Source organism: Ambystoma mexicanum, chromosome 5q (genome assembly GCF_040938575.1).
Source record: "Ambystoma mexicanum isolate Mex_15411 chromosome 5q, UKY_AmexF1_1, whole genome shotgun sequence".
In the NCBI taxonomy this organism is placed as follows: Eukaryota; Metazoa; Chordata; class Amphibia; order Caudata; family Ambystomatidae; genus Ambystoma; species Ambystoma mexicanum.
This window is the reverse complement of record NC_090933.1, coordinates 1,087,087,141-1,087,111,842: the sequence shown is the minus strand read 5'-3', so window position 1 is coordinate 1,087,111,842 and position 24,702 is coordinate 1,087,087,141. Positions and strand designations below refer to the sequence as shown.

The window sequence follows — 24,702 nt, the reverse complement described above, 5'->3', positions numbered from 1 at the left end:
TAAGTCCTCTGGATCATCCACCGCGGAACAACTCTCTCAAAGTTCCAGATTTGCTCCTTGTGCAGGAAATTCTGACCCTGCTGGAGAAAGGTGCTATAGAACCAGTACCTGTAGCGGAGAGAATTACGGAGGACTTGAGAGACTTGAACAGGTTCCTCCGGAAGGACAAGTTCAAGATGGGTTACCCTTTCTCAGATCCTTCAGGCCCTCCAACTTCAGGACTGGATGGTATCATTAGACCTTCAGGGTGCTTACTTACATGTGACAGTCCATCACAAGCACAGAAGGTACCAGACTTTCGATGTTGGTGGTTCTTTATCAGTTTTGAGATCTATCATTTGGGCTCACCTCCGCCCGGGGGTTTTCACCAAGTTGATGGCAGTGGTGGCAGCGAGTCTCTGGAGAGGGAGGTTCACGTCTACCCCTACCTTGATGATTGGCTGATCAGGGCACGTTCTCCCGATGTGGTCCTGGAACATCTCTGCTTCACTTGTCGCTCCCTCCACAGACTCGGCTTCTCTCTCACCGTCAAGTCCCGCATGATACCATCGCAGAGGCTTCAGTTTATCGGGGCAGTCCTGGATGCATCCTTCGGGAAAGCCTCGCCACCGGAGGTGAGGGCTCAAGACATTCTGCAGATCGTCACCAAATTCCAGAATGCCCAGCAGCAACCGGCCTTTGATTTCTTTTGAGGTTGCTCGGCCTCATGGCATCCTTCATTTTCCTGGTGCCAGAGGCTCGTCTGAGAATGAGATCTCTCCAGTGGGCTCTCGGAACTCAATAGCCCAATCCTCAGGCAGGATGTCAGACCTTCTTCAGGTTCCGGGCAATGTCGCACAGGATCTTCTGTGGTGAACCTGCGAGGAAAACATTCCGAAGGGAGAACCTTTTTGGCAACCATGGCTGGAGATGTTGGTAGTTACGGATGCCTCACTCACAGCGTGGGGAGCACACTCCAACCATCTGACAATCAGTGGTTGTTGGTCTCCATTGGAGTCCAAACTACACATCAACCTTAAGGAGCTGACAGCAATTAGACTAGCGCTGAAGGCCTTTCTGCCCTCTCTACAGGGAAAGAATGTCCTGATAATGATGGACAACACAGTGGCCATGTACTACCTCAACAAGAGAGGTGGTGTAGGGTCACTACCACTGTGCAGAGAGGCAATGCAGCTTTGGTTCTGGGCAATTCAAGAGGGAGTCTCCCTATCAGCAGTTGACCTAGCCGGAGAGGAGAACACGACGGCGGACGCTCTGAGCAGGCAGAACAGAGCCTGCCACGAGTGGTAACTAGCTCAGGGAGTCCTTCAAGAGATCTTCACCCTTTGGGGAACCCCTCCAGTGGATCTGTTTGTGATCGGTGCCAAACGGAAGTGCTAACTGTACTGCTCCTGGGAATTTCCCCCAAGAGGAGCTCTAGGAGACGTGGTTGTGGTGGACTAGGAATCTCCACTCCTAAATGCATTTCCTCCAGGCCCTGTCATTCCTCAAGTGATTAGGAGGTTGAGAAAGTTTGGGAAATCCATGATCCTCATTTCTCCAGATTGGGTCAGGAGGACATGATACCTGGACCTCCTGGACATGTCCATCTGCCCACCAATACCTCTGCCACAAAGAGAGGACCTTCTTTCACAAGAGGAGGGTCGGGTTCTCCATCCTGAAGTCCAGACACTCAACCTTCATGCATGGCTTCTGAGAGGTTGAGATAAAAGAATTGCGACGTCCAGGACGACGTAATGGAGATTTTGCTTTCGGCCAGAAGGCCAGCAACGAAATCCTCATACTGCTGCCGTTGGAACAAGGTCTGCAGCTGGTGCAGGGACAAGAATGTGGACTCTTTTACATGTAGCACACCTATGGTGTTATTGCTCTTGTTACACCTGGCATATCTGGGGCACCACGTTGGCACAATTAAAGTGTATCTGGCAGCGCTATCTATTTTTAAGCGCTCCTCCTGAAGAGGTACCTTTCTTCAAAATACCAGTAGTAATACCATTTCTGAAGGGACTGACAAATGTGTTCCCTCCAATCCCTTTTCAAGTCACGGTTTGGGATCTCAACTTAGTTTGGACATTTCTCATCTGTGCTCCTTTGGAGCCTATTAATTACTGTCCTTTAAGATTGCTAACACTCAATCCGTCTTTTGGTTGCTCTTACATCAACCCATAGGGTGAGTGAAATTCAAGCCTTGTCTTGCAAGCCTCCTTACAGTTTTCTGGTCCTTAAGGTTGGACCCACATTTTTTCCAATAATTGTCTGATTTTTATTTAACTAAAAAGATTGTACTACCATCTTTTTATCCTCCATCTCACCCTGGAAAGGAAGAGGAGAGATTACACGGGCTTTACCCAAGGTGTGCACTTGGACATCCCGGATATGTAGAAACTAAGTTAAGACAGGATGATCAACTTCTCATTGGTTACACAGGCCATAAGTTGGGTATGGCGGTCACAAAACGAACCTTTATCTAGGTGGATAATTTTAGGAATTTCTGAATGCTACAGAGTAGCTGGAAAAGAGGTTCTCAGAACTCATTCAACCAGGGGCATGGCTACTTCCTCTGTCTTTCAGAGGGGGAGTCCCAATTCAGGATATTTGTGCAGCGGCCACATGGTCCTCCGCCCACACTTTCACAAAGCATTATAGTTTGGACCCTACCTCGGGCCTGGGAAGGTGGATTTGGAAAGGCAGCGTTGCATTCGGTACACACAAGCCGATAAGGAACTCCTACATTCTGAGTCCCTCCTCCAAAAATGCAAATACTGCTTTGGGAGTCTATCAAAAGATGAGGACTATGTGGGAGGACACAATTCATACGAAGAACAAGTTACTAACCCGTGGTAACGTTTTTTGGATTGGATGTTCCTCCCATGTATTCCTCATCGGCCCTCCCAGACTACCCCACAGTAGAATTTGCTTGCTTGTTATTGCACTTTACGGTCTTTCAGAGTAACGGTGTAGCGTAAGGTACAGCCAAAGAAAATGGGAAATACGCACAAAAACGGAACTGAAGCCATCGGTCGCTACGCGCACTATATACCAGTGATGACGTTGACTTTGAGTCGACGGGCATCGATGCGCAGTACCCTCTGCTGGAACATTTTTCCAAAGCAGCTAAAGCTGGATATGAATATATCAAAAGATGAGGAATACGTCGGAGGAAATCCAATCGAAAGACCGTTACCAAGGGTAATTAATGGTGTTCAGTTGAAGTACCGAATACAAAAGGATCGAATGCCAAAGGGTCGACTCAATTTGACCTAAAACAAAAGGTTTCTCCCCCCCCCCCCCCAAAAACAAAAAATTCGACCCCTTTCGTTTTCGGTCCTTTTGATTCAACCCTTTGGTCATTCGATCCTATGCATTCGAAACTTTGACCTATAACCGTAATTAACTAGTTCATCTCTTGCCACACACCACACAATATCCCTCAATTGTATACCTTTAAGACTGGGACTAGGAAGAGATGACTAGGAGTAATGCACACTTCTAGTCAGTTTCACCACTGTGGTACTGAGATGCAGAATATACTTGTGGAGTATCAAGGATGTCCAGTTAATTGGTGCAATGAGGGTCAGGCAAACTACTCGCACCTGCCACTTATTGGAAGGCTACAGGTGCTTAAAAGGATGCCCAATCAGCAAAGCAGGGAGAACTTGCCTGGATAGAAGGTTGCAGCTGTCTGCTGTTTCTGCTCCTTGCCAGAGAGAATGGCGTGTGTTGCCAGGGGAAAAGAGCGGTGCCGTAACCCAAGCAGGCTGCGAGAGGACCAGAGCCCCAGCAATTAATTGAGCCGCGTTTTCACAACTGGAGATGGGAACACTGAAACCTCCTACCTGCCATTCAACGCTGTGCAAAGGTTTTCCCTGCACATACCCGGGAGTGGCGAGAAGGACGGAGAATGGCAAGAAAATGCCTGGTGAAGCAGAGTCGCCCCGTTGAGTGAGAAACTGGGAATTCTCAGACCTAGGTGATCTGGGGTGGATCGTGTACATTTAATGTTTGCGAACGAGCGAAAAACTTGCGAGAATAGGGTTTGGAACCCGAATGAAGAAATAATGAATCATGTACAAGTTGGCAAGTATTTTGGGAAATGCAATAGCATATATTGAATTCTGAACTAAAGAAATCATGTGAATTTATAGCACGAGTGGAAAGTGATGTGCTATTGTGAAAGGAGTGAAACTTGCTAAGAAGCATTGAGAAATAAAGTGAAAGCTGTCATAAATATTTATGAACTAAATGAAAAGCAAGTGTAAAAGACAAGTTGTTGCAACTAAGAGGGGCAAGGTGAAAGCAAGTCGGTGGAAGAAAATATACCCCACTGAATGAAAGTTGTTGCAAAGTAAGACTGCAAATATACAAGTGGTGGCCAAGACTACTAAACAGAAACCACAGCACATGTTAAGTTCTGACACTAGTGCTAGGTGGAAAACCGGTGCTAATCAAGAAGAACGAAGAGTATCACAAAGTGCCACGGGTTATCAGTTGTGTGACCTGTAATAGGTGGACCGTTCGGACCGACAACTGCACCTAGACCGAGTAGCCTGAATTGGGGAAAGAACCTAGAGAAGCCCAAAGACAGGCTGTGTGATACAAGTGCTGAAGGGAAAGAAAACATCTGTTTGAATTTATGCAAGTCAAAACGAGTATAAAGTGAAGCTGACAATATTGGTGAAAATCAAGAGACTTGAACCGTGTGGAACTGTGTTTAACTTGGGGAAAGGAACCCTGAGATATCCTAGACGTGTTACACTTGGGGAAGGGAACCCTGAGTCCTTTTTGAGGAACTATTTTGAACTTGGGCAAGGGAAAGCTTAAACAAGCCTGAGCTGGAAGAAACGTAGAACTTTATTTTCTACACTGTTTCTTTGGTGCTGCTGTGGGATGTATTTACCCATGCATCCGAGCCATACCTCAAAACTGTGCAGTACTGACATGGAAAACTCATGATGGCCAGAGCTTCCCAGAAAATGCACAGGGAAATGCATGAAGAATAGGCTGCCACTCATTTTTGCCGATGTTATGGGCACAGAAGGACACTGCCTAAAACCACCATTGGACTACCCACACAGTAGTCTGAAACCATTGGGAATGGCAATGCTGATTGCCAAATGCAACCTAGAATTGTTGGGAATTCATTTTCTTAAATCCCAAAAATGGGTGCAGTACCAGTACTCACCACTATCCAAAATCCGGCAGTTTAAAACCACCCTGTGTTTCTCTGAAGGCAAGCCAAAGTGCCTATTTCAAACATTGCAATATGTGCAAAATATTCACTGAACACCAGCAGACATTTGGTAGAATGGAGTTTTGTGTGCCTACAAAATCTGGGAAATGAAGAGCCCAGAAAAATGCTTATAACAAGACTGGCTGCGCTGTGGATTTCAGCAGTTTAAGTTTGCATTGGACTGAAAGACACTACAAATCTAAATGTTCAAATTGACTGAGTGACCTACTTTTGAGTGTCACATAGGTTGAAATTGTTTAAATGTCATAGTTTTAAACTTAGAATCAGCCTTCTAGCTGCATATGTAAAAAAATGTCTTGACTTAGACTGGGGAACAAAAAGTGACATTTTATCTGAAACCTGGCTTAAGGAACTTGATTTTGCTTGGCAGCTACCCCCACCAGGAGTGAAACTTGAGTCACCACTGTGTTCCCAGGCCAACCTTCCTTTTGCTGCCCACACTAAGGATATGCCATCTATCTGATAATTGAATTATCTGTGCTCTGCAAGAGAGTGAACAAAGCCCTCTTCACTCAGGCAAAGGTTTTTATTACCGCAGTCGTAAATTGTAGCTTCCTCTTGGCAGGAGCTGGGAGGAGCACTGCCTGTGAGAGCAAGCTGGCTTGGCAGAACTGGAAAGACCAGTATTTCTACCTTGTGCTGAGAGGAAACCACACCCCTTTGTAGCCAGAATATTGTTTAGAAAAAGATGAATAACTCATAGTACGGACATGTGAAAATTTTATAAATGACACCATAATTCTTGTGATTTTTCTGCCCACATTTTAAGAGGTTTTTCGACCCGGTGGCGTGTTCAGGGGGGTTTTAGCGGAAAAGTGGATATTACTCTAAATGTATGCATGTTAAAAATCTGAAACTTCTTCAGTTAATGTCCATACTCCCTGCACACATATATGTAAAGTTGGGTCAATGTCAGAAATTGAAAAATCAGTTAAAAAGTGAAATATGTGCCATTTCTGAATGCAAGCTCCCAGGAAGAGCAGAGTTTGAACAGGGGATACCTCCTGTAATGCATGATGGGTGCATATGATTTTAAAACAATATGTACCTCTGCAAATATGTATTTGTTTCAAATCTAGATTTGTGTGTAAGTTGACAGGAGGAGTGGACTTTCTGCAGGCTGTAAAATGACATCACTCTGACTCACAGTTCATTCCCCAATCAAATAAAAAATGGAAGTTTGACCAATTAGAAGCTGAGAGAGAGGTAGGGTCAGTGATGCTAGAACACACCCACATTCTAAACACATAAAAGCAGACAGACAGGACAGATAGGGACCTTCCAAATCCATCTGCAGCGGGACGCTCTGCCGGAAAAATCCATACTTACCTCCATCAACCTCCAGAAAGCCAAACTAGAGACTTCAATCTATCCAGAACTAAGAGACCAGACCAGAGAGAAAGCAGTGCTGTACTAAGAGACCAGACCAGAGAGACCAGACCAGACCAGAGTCCAGTCCAAAACCCTGACCAGATCCATGGCGAGGCCCATTTCACTCAAGAATATAGTGTGAGTACCTAGAAAACTGTGCAGAACCAATCTCTTAGTTAAAATAATATAATTCAATCCTATTTTAATCTAAGTAGAACTGTCTCCTAACTGTCACCTGTCACTTGTAAAGCTGTCACCTGTGATTTGCTAGTTGCAAGCTGCACTTGTCATTTTGAGCTTTTGAAATTTGCAAATCTGAAAAACGACCTTTATTTAATCGCTCATATCTCCGCGACCGTTTGTGCTAGAGACTTGCAATAACTTTCATCTGATAGCTTAGAATCGTAGCTTTGAATCGCACCTAGAACCGCATTCCTACCCCTTATAGTTTTACCGCAATCGCGGAACACGCATCCGCGAATTTTACCGCGATTTGCAATTTCTTCACATGTAAAAACTGCTGCTGTTTGCTTTCCATTTGCCAGAAATTCGTTTAACCTGCTAACTATCCCTGCATCATTGCTAGTGTGAGCCTGGACTAATATTAACTAGATACCACTCACCCTGAACCTCTGAAAGGGAATTAAAAGCGTTTCCAGCATATTTCTCATTCATTGCCAGCACATATCAAAGCAATTTGGGCCTGCGATTTCAAAACTCCTATCTGTTTTCTGTTGTCTAAGCTTGCTGGATTGAACTGATTACATTGATTGCATTTCTGAGAACTGCGTGCTTTCCTCCCATTTCCTTGCATTGCATAAAGAGGGGGGGAGTGAATAGCCAGAGAAAAGTGATTACATTGTTTGGTTGAAATCATATTGCGTATTTTCTGTACTGCATTCATTGAATATTGCATCCACCTGAGCTTACATAAAGCATCCTCTACCACATTATACTTAGTTCCTATTTACCAGTGTGCTACCTTATCCATTTCATGTCAACTCATTAGTAATTATAAAGAAGTGTGCTAGTGCCAGATTCTCTGTTGTTAATCTTTATCATATCAGATTAAGTGTGCTATTCAATTATTAATTTATTATAAAGCGTGATATATATATCTATTTTAAATTATCAAATAAATCTTTTAAACTTGCAAAACAGAACTACTTCTTGGCTCAGTGGGGTCAGGGGGATTCCAAGAGAGGGGTGTTATATAGGGGTAGTCATCCAGAACGCATGAACTGGACCTAAAGATATATCAATAAGGGTTTTCATTCAGTATTATAGACTAGGCGTTGACTTAGCTGTAGTGTTGAATTGAATCCTCTTACACTGCCAACCCTACACATTGTGTATCTTTAGTTGTGAGGGCAAGTATAGGTTTTGGACACAGACTTTTAAGTTGAATTTACTAACACAGACTATCCTTAGTTTCTTTAGGTAGGGAAATCCCATCTTCGCATAGGGCAAGTTAGGCCTTAATCCATCTTGACATATAAAATAAAGCCCTTTTTGTTAAGAAAGTGAATCTGTTGTCTGCGTCTTGCTTCATGATGCCTTCACAAGTACCTGTCATTTGAAGTGTCTGCCATTTTATGGGGATGGCTTGCTTGGTAGGAGTATCTGGGAATTTGGTGGGATTATGCCCCCTGCCTGGTTCTGAAGACCTAGGGGTTGGCTCAGGTGGGCCGGCTGTCTCCCCAAGCCAATGGATTTTGGGCTTACGGGTATGGGAAGGATCCCCTGATAACTAATTGTGTCCCTGTCAGAGAGATATCACAGGACCCCATCACCCTTGTAGATTAGTATAGGACAGTCCTGGTGGTCAGAACCTTTCCCAGCCACATCCTAAATCGGGACAGGACTGTTCTAGTAGCCTTGTCCCAGCCGAATACCCCATTAAGGCTTTGTGGGACAGTTATAGTGCATCCCTCCATAACCGAGAGCTTGAATCCCTCCCCAGTCATTCCCACATTTCTGGAGAGAAACACCAAATGCTTCTCTTTAAACATATTCTATTTCCTGCACATGATAGTAGTATCAATTATCCTTATACTGTTGAAGTCCAACGGCCAAAATCAGAAACATCAGTTTCAAACTCCAATGAGATTCTCTGTAAATACTGTGCTTGATACAGTATTTACAGTTTGCAGTTCTCTGATCCCTGGCTTCACCACAGCTGATTGTGTCGTCAACCTGCAGTTTTCCAACCGCAGAATATCATGCAGGTGATACAATATTTCCAGTTTGTGGCTTTTGGTCTCCAAATAGAATATTTTGTTGCCAAAGATAGCATGATCAATGATATAAATTCACTGCGAACCAACGTTCCCTATACATCCAAAATAGTTTTTCGTGCATGTACTCCACACGCTGATGAAACAGGAGACCATGGTCCTGCACAGTAGAAGCGCGTGCAGTTCAAACTGAATGGGCCACATTAAGGTTTGATCTGGGCTTCCAAGTCCAAAGAGGCGCCCATCAGCTGCATCCAATACCTAACCTGCCCCAATCATAGGACAAAGGATTAGACCCTCAACCAAAACGCGCCCAGATAGAGGGTTTGCCACCCTTTCTAAACTCCAGCTCCCATCAAACAGTGTGGGTTTAAGGAGCAGGAGGCTCTAGTTTGGCTGTGGCTGGAAATTGGAGAGAGTTGGAGAAAGCAGAGGATAAGACTGAATCGTTTGGAGTGGTGTTAATAGTGTAGAGCAGGAGATGGTGGTTAGAGCAAATAGGATACAAGAGGAGGTGGTACAGAGGAAGGGTTAAGAACATCAGGAAGAGGTGAGAATATCAGATGGCCGAGGTCGGACTGAGGAGAGCATTTCTGTAGCGAAATAGATCAGGGATGTTCCAGTGGACCAGGTCGGTCTAAGCCGGGACTTGCTTCCTCAGTCCAGCAAAGCACGCTAGTTAGGAGTTATTAGATCGTCCTATGTGTTTGAAGGGTCCTGTTTTGGCACCATTCTCTTCTGAGCTCTTTATGGGAATCCCAGCAGTCAACTAGCTGAGTCATCACTCAAATAAACAAAACCCTCTCTGCGTCCTCGGAGGGCCACAGGATAAAGCACTCTTACTTCACAATGGAGATGTGGTAGTGGGGATACTTCGACGTTTGTCATCCTTTCCTCGACGTTTGTCATCCTTTATATATCTGGACTGATGCAAATGATAATGCAGCAGGCTTTGAGACCTGTATTGAGATATTGTCATGACACTCATTGTGATGCATCTTTATCTTGTTTTCAGGTGCCACAAGAGAAGTTGGCTCTGCCCTCACCAGGATGTGTATGAGACACAGAAGTATAGAATCCAAGCTCCGGCACTTCTCAAGGTTAGTAATTATGCATATCCTCAGTTTTGCAGTGATTTTGTATGCAAGTTAGTCACCATCAAACAGTCACCTCTAGGACCGAAAGACTGGCCAGTTCACTCTTCTGTTCTAGCAGCTGCAAAGGAAATGTCCAGCAAGATGTGTATTTCTTTCCACTCTGGGGCTCCCATCTGATGAATAAGTGTATGGGACTTCGAAAGCCAATGCATTTCCAGTTAATCCAACAAAAGGTATCAAATGTAGATGTTTTTGTAGCTTTGAAAGTAGCGTAACAAATTCCATACCAGTGTATTCTGAAAGCTAGACGTGAGCATCACCTACTCAAGAGCCATGTTTGTAGTATACAAAATCGTTTAAATTGTGGACATTGTGTGCAGTATTTGCTGCAATAAAAATTGTCTAAAGCTCAGTATGCTCAAGCGCGTGACTGGGCCCTGTGTGCTTCCACAGACTAGTTTTGGGCCAGAATAATCAATTGTAAGTCCAAGCTAATTTAAGGCCCTGGTAAGTTGAGGTAGCGTTGCAACATCACTATCAAAGTTCGGTTACTAATGGAAAATGTGGGGTGAGTCAGTGAAAGGTTTGCAAAGCATGCCCTCGCATTGCAGATGCTGGCTCCTGAGAGACGGATCTGGTGCAATTTGGCATTTTATATCCTCCATGTTCACGCTCTTCTAATGTTCATTTCAGTTTTTATGTTTTCAATGTCCCTTATCTATCATGACATGAAAGAAATTGTACTTCCAGTGAACGTCAAGCTGTACGTCAAACAATAAGAAACGGTTGCAGTTCCTTTACCCGGGTTATCTTGCACTAGGTAGTAAATAGGTTGGCTAATCTCAAATGTTTTCATTTGGGTCACTATTTTCGTTTTATCTATTTTCATTACTCATGTTGCACCAAGCTGTTTCAGTGTGGAAGGTGTCTTCTTGTTTATTGAGGCTAAGGTTCTGGGCAAGAGCATGCCGAGCAGTGTCTTTAAGTACACACCCATCTGGGGCCATTGTAGTGCCGTGTATACTGGGATTATCAGGCAACGCTAGTTTTTAGATCCCATGGTGAAGATTGCTTGTTACTGTGTCAGTACCTCTATACCTGGCAGTGGGCAGGTACTATCTAGCGAACCTACTCCCTTTCCACCTGGAATGGAGAAGAATTGCTGTCACACTGCTGCAGACAGCAAGCACACCAGAGGATCCTTTAGGAAGATGTTTCACAGTTCCCATCATATTTTAAGGTATTGGTCACATTTCTCTTCATAGATGCAATGGTAAGATTATGTGACATTGTCTATTTAACAGCTTTTCAGTGTGACGGGGCCTCACACATAACCAGAACGTTTTCTGTTTGACATGAACAGGTAATTGGGCATTCAGAGTTATGAAACAAAAGGTGCTGCTGTGTGGTGTCCTGCGACGATGACGTCGGGTCGATGTCCCTCGAACGTCTGTCGAGGGGCGACGTCACCAGATGTTATAAATGGGACGCACGGCGCCCGTAGCTTCAGTTCTGTTTTTTCCACAAATGTGTTTGCTTCGAGAACTCTGCACGCCTCGTGTGTTTCATCGTAGTGATGTCTTCTTCGTCAACCCCTCCGACTCTGCGGTCTGGCTACAAGACCTGTCGGGACTGCAAGTCTAAAATGTCACCGACCTGCATCGCATTTGTTTGTGGTGCTTGGCCGAGAGTCCCGACGATTGTTCAAAATGTCACGCGTTGACTGCCATGGCCTTGCGGGAGCGTAAGGGGAAGCTTCAGGTAGGTAGGGGTTCTAAGTCCCAGAAATCGAAATCCAAAGGGGTGTCCACCGACGACTCTGGGGCTGTGTTGGACACGTCCTTTGGGGAGTGCTCGCCTCCCAAGGTGAGGGCTCATCACATTCTGCAGATGGTGGACAAGTTTCAACATGCTCAGAGTGTCCTGGCTTTCGAATTCTTAAGATTGCTCGGCCTCATGGCATCCTGCATTTTTCTGGTGCCAGAGGCTAGCCTGAGGATGAGGTCCCTGCAATGGGTCCTCAGGATGCAGTGGTTGCAGTTCTCAGGCAAGATGGCGGAACCCGTTCAGATTTCGCTCTCAATCTCCCAGGATCTTCTGTGGTGGGCCAACGAAGGGAACCTGATGAAGGGGGAGCCATTTTGGCAACCGTGGCCGGAAGTGACTGTAGTGACGGATGCTTCCCTCACAGGATGGGGCACTCATGCCAAACTCCACATCAACCTGTTAGAGCAGACGGCCATCAGGCTAGCCCTGAAGGCTTTTCTGCTGTCTGTGCGGGGGAAGAGTGTCCTGGTCATGACAGACAAGACAGTGGCCATACATTACCTCAACAAAAAAGGGGGCTGGGGGTAGGGTCACCCCCTTTGTGCAGAGAGGCAATGCAGCTCTTGTTCTGGGCCATCCAGCAGGGAATTTCGATCTCAGCAGTTCATCTGGCAGGAGATGAAAACGCGGCGGCGGACGCTCTGAGCAGGCAGAGCACGGTCTCTCAAAAGTTATCAGGAAGTCCTTCTGGAGATCTTCGCCCTTTGGGGCACCCCGCAAGTCGATCTCTTCGCCACCAGTGCCAACCGGAAGTGCGAGAGATTCTGCTCAAGGGAATTTCCTCCGAGAGGAGCCTTAGGGGACGCATTCGTAGTGGATTGGTCATTCCCACTGCTTTATGCGTTTTCTCCAGTCCCTGTTATTCCTCAAGTGTTACGGAGGTTACTGAGGTTCGGATCCCGCATGATCCTCATTGCTCCGGATTGGGCCAGGAGAGCGTGGTACCCGGACCTTCTAGAAATGTACATCTGCCCTCCATGCCATCTTCCCTACCGAGAGGATCTGCTTTCGCGAGAGGGGTTCTCCATCCAGAAGTCGAGACTCAACCTTCACGCTTGGTATCTGAAAGGTGGAGGTATAAGGATTGGGACCTCCCGGATGATGTGTTGGAGGTGTTGCTTTCGGCCAGAAGGCCAGCAACAAAATACCTGTACCGTTGGCGTAAGTTTTGTGACGGCTGCAGAGGACAGAATGTTGATCCTTATCAGTGTTCTATTCCCATGGTTTTGTCTTTCTTGCTTTCTTTGGCCCACAGGGGCCTTCAAGTTGGTACCATTAAAGGTTATCTGGCGGTGCTGTCTATATTTAAGCGCTCGTCGGAAGAATGTTCCTACTTTAAGATTCCTTTAATTTCTCAATTTCTTAAAAGACTGACTGTGTTCCCGCTGTGCCCTTGCCAGGTGCTGGTTTGGGATTTGAATTTGGTTTTGAAATTTCTAATGGGTGCTCCGTTTGAACCCTTGCACTCTTGTCCTTTGAGATTATTGTCCTTCGAGACAGTGTTCTTGGTTGCGGTTACTTCCGCTTGCAGAGTGAGTGAATTGCAGGCACTTTCATCTAAGCCGCCCTTTACTGTGTCCCACAAGGACAGGGTTGTACTGAGGGTACATCCTTCTTTTCTACCTAAGGTAGTGTCTGAATTTCATTTGAGCCAGAAGGTGGTTCTTCCTTCTTCCTATCCTCCTCTGCATCCTGGTAAGGAAGAGGAGCGACTCCATCGTTTGGATCCTAGGAGAGCCTTGATCTTTTATATTTCTAGGATGTCCAGGGTCAGAGTGGACGATCAACTCTTTGTGGGATATGCTGGACACTGATTGGGCCAGGCTGTTACCAAGTAGACCTTGTCCAGGTGGATTATCCTCACTATTTCTGAATGCTACCGATTGGCAGGTAAGTACCCTCCTGATGGGTTGAGAGCTCATTCCACTAGCGGCGTGGCTACTTCACCGCCTTCCAACGGGGAGTTCCTATTAGGAACATTTGTGATGCAGCCACATGGGCTTCTCTCCACACCTTTGTTGAACATTACTCCCTGGATACGATCCATGGCCAAGATATTGCCTTTGGTAAGGCAGTTCTTTATTCTGCCATCTGATTGGCTATTCTAAATTCTTTTCCCTCCTCTATTGTTCTGGTAATGCTTTGGGAGTCTATCAAAGATGTGGAATACGTTGAAGGACACAATCCATTCGAAAGAACAAGTTACTTACCCACTGGTAACGTTCTTTCGATTGGATGTTCCTCCAATGTATTCCACATTGCCCGTCCAGCCTGCCCCCCCTGGAGAATTTCCTATTCGATTGCAGCTTGCGTTTCCGCAAGGCTATGTGCACTCAAGCAGGCATTGGATTGGTGCCACAAGTTATAGGGGAAAAACATAAACCGAGGCTACGGGCGCCGATTTGCCCTCGACGGAGGCTTTCGAGGGACATCGACCCAACATCGACGCAGGACGCCCTCTGCCGAAACATATTTCCGAAGTGCACAGCTGTGGACATTACATGTCAAAGATGTGGAATACGTTGGAGGAGCATCCAATCGAAAGAATGTTACCAGTGGGGTAAGTAACTTGTTCTTCTCCTCCAAACCAATCACTGTCTTCTGGGTCAGACTTCCCCCATCCAATGACAGTCCTTTACCTAAGCAAAGCTAAAATAAGTGGGCACCATTTTGTAATATTCACTTAGGGTTCAATAAATGAAATCAAAAAAATGTTTACTGGTTCTTGAATTTAATTCATCTTGTATCATGTATTCATCTTGTATCCTGGCTTGCAACATTATGTGTTAGTACTGACTTCTGCAATTGTATTCGCTCTCCACTCTTGCTTCTCCACTCTTTTTGACTGCTTACTCTCTGTTCTCTCCTCCTTTCCCTTCTCCCTTTTCCTATCTCCTCCCCTTACTTTCTTCTATGCACTTACTCTATCAGAATTGTCCCTGGACATATTATGATGGCAACCTAGTCTGTTTCCTCCACCCTCCCATTACTGTTTTTTTCCTCCCCACGCCCCCTCCAGCACTATCTGAAATGTCGCCAGGCCTAGTATGATAGTCGCTTGTTTTGTTCCTCCCCTCCCTTTCTGCACCCCTCTCCCTCACCTTTTGTTTTTCTCCGGCTCTACCAGAAATCTCGTCGGGCCTAGTACGGTAGTCGCCTGTCTGTTTCCATTTCCTTCCCACTCCCCCCCTCCCTTCCTTATCTATGTCTTGGCTTTTGCGCTATCTGAAATGTTGTCAGGCCGAGTACGAGAGTTAATTTCACATCCTTATTGTTCTTGGCCTGTAAGAATGTTGTCGTATTTTCCCTTGTTCCCTCCCTTGCCTTGAAGCGCTTTGAAACACATTGTGCATAGGCGCTATATAAATAAACTATCCTATCAATAGTGTTCAGGAGCTGACTGCGACGAGTCTGGAGAACCCTGACTCAAAAATACATGTGAAGCAGAAGACTGAGTAAAAATAACCTAGCCACACAGTCACTGCTATTCCCAACCTGGGATATTGAATTTCAAAAAATGTCAGGATACTTTAAGACCGCAGATGCGAGTTTTCTAATGGGTACAAATCCTCAAATAATGAGTCTGTGCCTTGTTTTGAAATAAATGGTTTATAGACAAAAAAATGATCTAAAAAAAAAATACTCACTAATAACTGCTTAGTGAGGAAGCGGCCAACACATCTTTAAGAAACAGACTAAGTATGCCAATGCATTTCGGAGATTTATCTCCATCAGGGCCATTTTCTGAGGCGTTGCTGGGGGGGGGCTAATGGGGCTATAGCCCCTGGTCTTGTGGTTGTAGCCCTGGATAGGAGCTACAAACAAAAGGCTGGCTATCCCCCAGTCCGACAGTTCTGACATTAGCGTAGCCCTGGGTCTTTTCTAGACCTAGCAACACCCCTGGCCAGTCTATTACATAGTACAGAAATTGCATTACAGTAAATACAAAGGTTAATACATCAATATCAAAAATAGTGAAAAAAAGGTAACATACCATACGTAGATGATCTCCATTGTTGGTGGCGTGCCGGAGAGAAAATGGTAAAAATGTGTAAGACAAATACACTGAATTCTGAAGTGTGAAGATGAGAGAATGTGTGTATTTTACCTGAAAAGTGTTAAGCCTTGTGCTAGACAGGTATAAACCTGTAGCAATGTGCGTAGCAATTCAAAGTACTTGTTGAGAACACTCAAAGGTTAGCAGTGAGAAGGGTCCTGCCGCACTATGGTAAACACAAAATAACATAACATATAATAAGTATAAGGGGCACCGTGTGCTGGCGTCATAGTATGAATCAATCTGTCCTTGGCGTACCTGACCAGGTTTGCATTCTGTCAGTGTTCCAATGCAAGCAGAGTGCGTATGCAGAGCCAGGGGCTTCCTTGTTTGGCCGTTGCCTAGGCAACTGTACTCTTAAATACCACGTGACTGCTTCCGTCCGAAAGTGGCGCGATGCGGAGGGAAATAGAAATACGGCTGGTGTGGAACCAAGAGTATTGCTAAATGAAAATAAAGTATATGTGCAGGTGTCTACTGTTATACTGAAAATTATGGTGCGTAAAATAGAAAAAAGTAAAAACGAAAAAGACATGGAAATGGAAGAAAGACAACTGACAAATGTGCAGTGTCTAATGGATGTAAATACATAAGTACATGTAACGCTGAATAAGTGTCGTGGGAGTTAATCCAAAGATGGTAGTATGCCATACTGATGGTATGAGCGCCAATGACTAGGATTGTTCCACTCAAGGCGGCTCCTTGGGTCCCAGACTGAGGGTCCGGGACAAGCGTCAATGGTGCTGTGTATACAATGTTGCTGGAAATATAGATGATGTGTACAGGGAAACTCCTCGAAAAGGATGTATACCAGCTGTTGGGAAACATAGTGTGTGATACAAATGATATAAGTACTAAGAAGTTCGCATGATGGAGGTCAGCTGATACTTTCATGTACATAAATAATAGTCAATACATATAGAATCTGTGCTAATGCCCAATGTATCAATATAGCCAGAATAGGCTATTAAACCTAAGAGACCTGGAATGCAAAATGTATATTGACAGTATGAGTCTACAACAAGCAAAGCTAATCATTTCAGATAAAACAATGGTAATTAATCTCCTCGTTAAGACCATTTGGAGTCAGGCTGCCAAGTTTATCGATCCAAAAGGTTTCTCTTCTGTTCAGCCGTAAGCCCAAATCATAATGTGGATTTATTTTAGTCAAAACTTCTAAGATCAGAAACCTGATTTGTGTTAAGTTGTGGCCCTTCTCGACCCAATGGCAAGCCACTACAGAGTTAGTGTTTGCATTACGAATGCAGGAGCGATGTTCGTTCCAACGTGTTTTGGCTGTTCTGGTGGATTGCCCCACATAATACTTCCCACATGGGCACTTAATGCCATATATGATGATGGCACTGTCACAAGTACCAAAAGTTTTAAGGAAAATGTTCCTGCCAGTGCGTGGATGATATACAACATTGCCTTTGATTACAAAATTGCAGTTTGTGCAGTGAAGGCAGGCAAATGTTCTGGTTCATTGTGTGATGGGTTCTTTTTTTGGTGGTCTTGTTCGCACTAATTCGTCACGTAAGTTCCGGCTCCTCTGGTAGGCAAAAACTCATAGTTCGTCAAAAAGATTTTTTATTCTTATGTCATTCCTAAAGATGCTCCAGTGTTTCTTAATGGTATTTTTAATTTTATTGCTTTGGACGGAAAATTTGGAGACCTATTCAGGCTTTTTGAGTTCTCTTTTGGTTTTTTGAGCACTTGATAACAGAGTATGTCGGTCCAGAATTTTCACTCTTTGGGTTGCTGAATCTAATTCCTCTCTCTTGTATCCTCTTGCTAAAAATGTGTCCTTCATTTCAGTCTGTTGTGCAAGACAGTCTTCCGGATCACTAACAATTTTCTTGACACGTAGTAGCTGACTGTATGGAAGATTTTTCAGTAAGCTTGGTTGATGGAAGCTTAAACGATGCAACAAATTATTGCGGTCAGTGGTTTTGCAAAAAACTGTGGTCTTCTAGCAAGTTTCTTTGTTCTCTATTTCAACATCGAGTAAAGTGATCGAAATATAGGGTGCCGGACTCTGCACCCAAGTGTCTAAGGTCGCAACCATCGCCCGTCCTCGTTGTCTTCCGTCCGCACAGTGAGGGGAAAAAGGATGGACGCCATGGGAAAGAAGGTGATTTACACTGTGGCGTCCACTATCAAGGTGGCCAACGCACTGGCGATCCTGGTCAAGTACGACAGGAAATTGTGGTACAAGCTAGGACCGATCCTGGAATTCCTCCCTGATAGATGGAAGCTCTCGTGCTCTTCCAGGAAGGGGAGGTGGCGTCGGATCATGCCATCACAGTGGCATTGGACGTCGCTGACACGGGGTTCCGACAAATGGGGAACAGTGTCTGCCTTCGGCGACAGGATTGGATGAAAGCCACTAATTTCCATCAGGAGGTCCAAGCGAAGGTGCTGGACATGCCCTTAGATGGGGAAATCTGTTTAGGAAAACCATTGACACGTCCATGCAGGCCATGAAGACTGATAGAGACGGCCCGGTACCTGGGCCCTCTGCAGCAGCACCACACGTCTTCTTTTTTTCCTCCAGGGGAAAGTCAAGCAGGTCTCCAAAGTGGTTCTCCACGTCGTACAGATCCTCAACGCAAGAAGCCTACGGCGCTTAAGCAAACCTGAACCGACCTGGACGTTGGGCCCCCACTTGTGCACCCTGGCGGGAGGGCGACTGTCGAAGTTAATCAACGAGTGTACCATTTTGCATCTGTGTGTTATCTTGCTGCTGCCAAAACTGAATTTGTGTTTAGTGCGTTTTAATTGAAAATGAAGTACTTTTGTAATTACTTATGAGATTCCATCACGTTCTGTGGATTGTGTGCCTGGCTGAATGTGAGGTTAGCCTACTCACTTTAAAAGAAGCATTTGGCTTTGTGCATTCTGCTTGAGCTACTTGGACAGGGAAACTACATTTCCTAGCAGCCCCAGGCTCCTCAAATCAGTTGACCTGGCGCACCTGCGCCGGCGCACCTGGGACAAGCCCATTCTTCCCCATTCATCGCCGCATTCAGCATTTGGGCGTCTTTCCCTGCTCTGATTCCATTGCAGCAGCTATTACTAGGTTACTCATTATCGTCATTTCTGCTAGGTTAAAGGTTTGCCTTACTACACAACATGGGGTTTCCCTCAAAAGAATAATTATCCCATGGCCACTTAAGAGCAGGCCGGATTGTGCTGATAAACAGATTAAAACACACTAAATTAGACGACATAGGTCTGCATCTACCGAACGCTAATTGCCATAACCTCAGTGAGACGCATGTTATGGGTGGAGGACCAAATGAGCACCCCTACCGTGTCTGAATATCGCCAATGAGATTGACACATGGCTAGCCGATCCTGCTGTTGAACCTGCTAGTACTGATGTGTTTAAACCTGTCGACTATAACCAGACAAGCAACAGGCATACTGTACCTAAGTATAATCACACCAACACCCTCTCCAAGGCTCCTAGATCTCTGCCCCTGGTGACCCCACTTGACCGATTTCATCTAACGCGGGAACAAGTGGGTGCAGTCTTAAAGCTGCTCTTTTGAACACCAGATCACGGATTAGTCATGCCCAAGACATCCATGATCTGAGCCGGGACAGTCGACTCAACATTTTGTTTCTCTCTGAGACCTGACACCAGTGGACCATTCATTAATCTTGCAGATCCCTCTGGGTATTCCATCTTCTGCAAAAACAGAGAAGAGGGTCTCGGAGGCGGAGTAGCAATCGTAGCAAAATCTGATTTACTGACCCCCAACCCGAATACATGTGTGAATTGTATTCTTATTTATCGCCCTCCATCAACTATGCCAGACGTCCTAGAGGAAATTTCTCAGACACTAAGCTCCCTTGAGGGTCGAACCAAGCCTCTCTTCTCTTAGGTGTTTTGAATTACTGGAGGGGTGATAAAACAGTTAAAGGAGCTATTGAACTTGAACAAACCTTACATAATCTAAACTTCCAAGTGGTAAATAAGGACCCCACCACTGATAAGAACCACATGTTGGATTGGGTGGTCTCTAGAAATGTTTTAACCACTATTGATCGAACGTATCCCTGTATTTGGTCAGATCATTACATCGTGGAATTCCACTTCCAATTTCCAGAGGCAGTAGTTAAACCTCAGAACCCCTCCAAGACCATTATCAATTGTAACTTCAACAGGATTCAAGTGCAGGACATGTCCTTTTGTTTATCAACTCTCATGACTGAGACTGCGAGTGAGGATTCAGATGAGTACTTGGCCTCCTCATTCTCAAGCACCTTTTCTAAACTGCTTGATGCAAACGCTCCTCTTCGATCTAAAATTGTGAGGGATAACCCCAATCACAAAAATGGTTCACCCTGGAACTCACAGCAATAAAGAAGGAAAAACGTAAACTAGATCTACGCTGGTTAAAAGATCAAACTGATGAAAACAAATCAATATGGAAATAACTAGATCAAACCCACAAAAATAAAATCCTCAAACTAAGGATTATTATCTTGCGATTAACCAGGCCTCCAACTGCCCAAAAGTTTTTTCTTACTCCATTTGTTCCCTCTAAGCAGGACTCCATAGATGTACACAGCCTACCAGTTTACGTGCGTATCTTGCCCTTTTACGCATGTAAATATGGCAAATACGGACCATTTAATTTTGTACTGCGTACCGTGTACGCTTTGATTTATTCATTAAAAAAAACATACTTTCCACCACTAGATGGCAATGTAGCATTTCTTTTGTCAGCAGCATAGCCTTCTTATGCATGATGGTGAATTTCCAACTGAAAGACCAAATCAGTGACAGCTAAGCGAGCAACACAATAAAGCACGCACCCTTTTAAAAGGTGTTCATACCCATAACGTATGTGTTGGATAAGTTTACTCTATTGCAGAGGAGAAAACTAATTTTTACTCTCTTGAAATTGCATTTATGCTCCAATTTGAAAAATCATGCGTAAAATACTCCCACCTCAATCTTATCTGGAGCACTGGATCTACAAACATTTGAAGCCAAAATAATAAAGGCCAGAGAGAAAATCAGTGTAGCACTGCCTAATGTCGCACTCTCGAGTAAGATTCAGGGTCATGGTCCTAGAAACAAAACTGACGATCTTCTCGCTGATACCTGTACTGGAGATGCAGAATCTTTTATCCACTATACGTCCCACCTCATGCTCTGAAAACATCATCCCGCATAAGCACCTCTTGGAACAAGGAGACCTTTTGCCCCTTTTCTGACCATGTTGAGTAATGCATCCTTTCGAAATAGCTCGGCGCCCCTGGCAATTAAAGCAATTGCAGTCTCCGCTGCTAAAAAAGAAAAGTCTGGCCTCTAGGAATCCAGGTAATCTGAGACCTATAACCAACTGCCAATTCCTCCTTAAAATCTTGGATAAAACTGCTTGCATGCAATTTCAAGCTTTCGTAGAAACACAACATCCTCCACGACAATCGGGTTTTCGACCCCGCTATACTACTTAGACAGCGCTACTCGATCTACAGTCTCAGAAGCTGGGTATCGTCGAAAAGGGCAAAGTGGGAATTCTGGTACCATCTGGGACTTTGCACCAAGCGTGCAGTTGTTTCTATCAGGACGCCAATCCAAATTTCTGTGAGAATCAGTACTCTCAGCACCAGCTCCCATTTTGATGCAGAGTTCCCCAAAGAGCATTTGTCCCCTATGCAAGAACTCTCTGTTCACTATTGGATGATCAAGGGGTATTTTTTACGAGCTACGCCGATGACACCCAGCTGGTCCTAGAATCCACTTGGGACCATTTAGAGGATAACAGATCGATCTCCCACATCTTCCGCCAGATAGAACTCTGGATGGCCTCCAACTGGCTTTGTCTGAACATCAACAAGACAGAGATTCTGGTTTTTGGCTCCAGGCAGGCCCGGGCTAAACTCAATCTGGCTTTCACAAGATTTAGAATCTGAGACCACACCATCCAGGTTCAAACTAAGGTGAAAACGCTTGGTGTTCAGCTGGAGGCCACTCTGAGTTCCGAGGCACATGTCAATCAGCTGATCGAAATTGTAAAAGCCAGCTGCTCCTTCTCAGAAACATTTGTCTGTACATTTCGGAAGAGAACAGTGCAACCATAGCTTGAGCAACAATCAACTCGAGGTTAGATTATTGTAACTCCCTATTGATTGGAGCCTCAAACTCCTTATTAAAAAAAAAAAATGTCAGGTTCTGCAAAAAGATGCTGTACGTATAGTCAAAAAGGTTGCTAAGCGTTTTAACATCTCCAATCACTGACCTAACCTTCACTGGCTTCCGGTCAAGCAACGAATCCTGTTTAAGACAGAAAATATGGTTTTCAAATTTATTTCTGGACAAGCACCTGCTCCTCAAAAATCATCCATTCCACAATATTGCCCACCAAAAAATCTGCGCTCTAGTGGAAAGAAGCAGATTATCTGCCCTGGTCATAGACCTACTAATGGACTTGGCCGATCTTTGTAAAGTTAAGGCAGCAATCTGGTGTCAAGAAGCTTCACGGATAAGATCGCTCTAAACGACGAGTTCTGTTGGGTGATTGGATGGTGGGACGTGTGCTCCAACTTCGCCCAAGGCACAGGATTTTAGAACCATCCATAGCAGGAGAAGGTCACCACGGACGCATCTCTGGAAGGCTGGGGAGCGCACACCGGACATCTGCACGCCAGAGGCCTGTGGCTGCCGAAGGAGGATCTTCATATCTGCCTCCTGGCACTACAGGCAGTGTTTGGGCCCTCAAGTTGTTCCTACCATCTCTAAAAGACAAGGTGGTGAGGATCTTCACGGACAACACCACCGCCATGTACTCCTACCTCCCTTCTCCTTTCCTCCATACTTATGGGACATTCCTCCGTCTTGTGGGACGGGAGCACTTTGTAAAAAGCATCACATTTTTCAAAAATGTGTCCTTCCTCTTTTTACGCGGGGTACCGCACGCGGCCTTAACCCCAGCCCTCCTTAGCTCCGCCCAGCGCATTACCCATCAGTCCTTTTCTCTGCTTGATCGGGACTGGACGCACTTGCATCTTTGGAAGATTATTTCCTTCCAGTGTCGTCCTCTCCTGCTCCGGCTTAGCGGTTGTGTGGCAGTCCATCTATGCCGGTTCAGTTAGATTTTCCTATTTGTTCTTCCTCTGTAGGGCGGATCTGCATCCTCTTTGTTAGTGTTTGGGTCCGGACCACCGGTGGGACTCGTGCTTTTACTGCGATTTCCCTTTCGGTCCGGGCGCTTCAACGTCATTTAGAGCGGTGGGAGGAGGTGTTTCAGTGCACTCCCCCTACGCATTTTCAAACTCATCGACAAGAAAAAGAAACACCCGGTGAGTTCTTTACTTTTTACGGCACCCCAGCCAAGGGGGACTCCTTCCCGGGGTCTTCCCCATCCGGGAGGAGCATCAAAAGCTCTGTTACCGGGGCTTGCCCTGAAGGGCCTTCTAGGCCTAAAAAGTGTACTGGTGTTTTCTCCGTGGGCCTCCGTAAGGGGCCTATTGACACCGGATTACAATCCGAGGCCCCTCCTGTGACGGCTATTTGTGGGCCCAGTTCTACTGAGGCGGCGGGCACCGGAGCTTGCTTCGAGGTCTCCTTGACTGGAGCTTCCCATAAAGACACTGGAGTAAGCCCTGAGGCCTCTGAGGTTTTCTGTACTGAACTAAAGTTCGAGGCCCTTCGTGAAGGGGCTTTTACCAGGCTTGGGTCCACGGTCCCTTGTTTGGAGGCTAAGGTGACCGACAGTTCTGAGAGGCCTGTTAAGGTCTTGTCTGTGAGGTGTACTCCTCATCGTTCCTGCTCAAGCGGTGACGCCAGTTCTGTTGAGGGGGCATGGAGTGAGGTCTCTGACCAGAATTCCCCTTTTGCCGAGGTCCTTCCATTGAAGACTATTCTGGCTGATAGCATGTCTCAAAACATTCTAGGCCACGCAGTACCGGCTCTGCCGAGGTTCCTTGTGTCAAGGCGAAGATGAAGGCCCCTGACCCATCTGTGGAGACCCCTGTCTCACTTCCACACGTGTCGCAGTTCTCCTCAGGTGCTGACAAAATGGCAGATGCTCCCGCCAAGACTACGGCGGCCATTTTGGATACCTCCCTTACATCTACGCCATCGGCACTGGGTGTGGGGAGTGGCATTTCAGGTGAACATCGTTTTCCTTGTGCGCATCCCTTTCGTCGAGTTTTTGACTGGAACGTTGGATGCCTCTACCACACATCTTGCTCCCTGCGGCATCTGCGCCCTTGATCTATGTTGATAACAGCAGAGAAGGGCCCTCTTGGCGACCTGTCAGAACTGGGGTTCTCGATAAACTTTGCAAAGTCCTGCTTGACTCAATCGTAGGACGCATTGTTTCTGGGAGCCCGACTCAACAGAGTGTTGTGCCTGGCTTCTCCGTCGGAAGAAGGATCATGGCCATCTTGGGCAAAGTAATAATGGCAAGAGGCCTGTGGCTACCGGAGGAGAAGTCGTTGCACATCAACGTGTTGGAGCTGCGGGTAGTGTTTTGGGCCTTCAAGTCCTTCCTTCCGTCACTCTAGGGCAAAGTGGTATGTGTCTTCACGGACAACACCACCATGATGTTCTACATCCGGAAGCAGGGGGGAACCAGATCCCCGGCGCTCTCCAGAGAGGCGCAGGACCTTTGGCACTGGGCCGTAGCCCAGGGGATGGTTGTCGTCCCGTTTCATATAGCAGGAGTGAAGCACACCATCGCTGACTCTCTCAGCAGGGAGCTGCGCTCTGGCCATGAGTGGGAACTTCGGCAGGACCAAGTGGATCACCTGTTCCGCAGATGGGGCAATCCCCAGATCGATCTGTTTGCGAAGGCGACGAACACCAAGTGCCGGAGGCTCGCCAGCAGGTTTCCA

At 45.8% G+C, this 24,702-nt stretch overlaps 1 protein-coding gene across 13 annotated transcripts in view; it reads left to right on the top strand.

Annotated features, from left to right (window-relative positions):
- Positions 1 to 24,702, top strand: part of MTSS1 (MTSS I-BAR domain containing 1) — a 1,344,348-nt gene that overhangs the window by 748,634 nt on the left and 571,012 nt on the right. For all 13 annotated transcript variants that reach the window (XM_069621598.1, XM_069621599.1, XM_069621600.1 and 10 more), the window contains one exon: positions 9,875 to 9,959. In XM_069621598.1, coding sequence (XP_069477699.1) covers positions 9,875 to 9,959 — 85 coding nt within the window. The remainder of the gene's footprint in view (positions 1 to 9,874; positions 9,960 to 24,702) is intronic.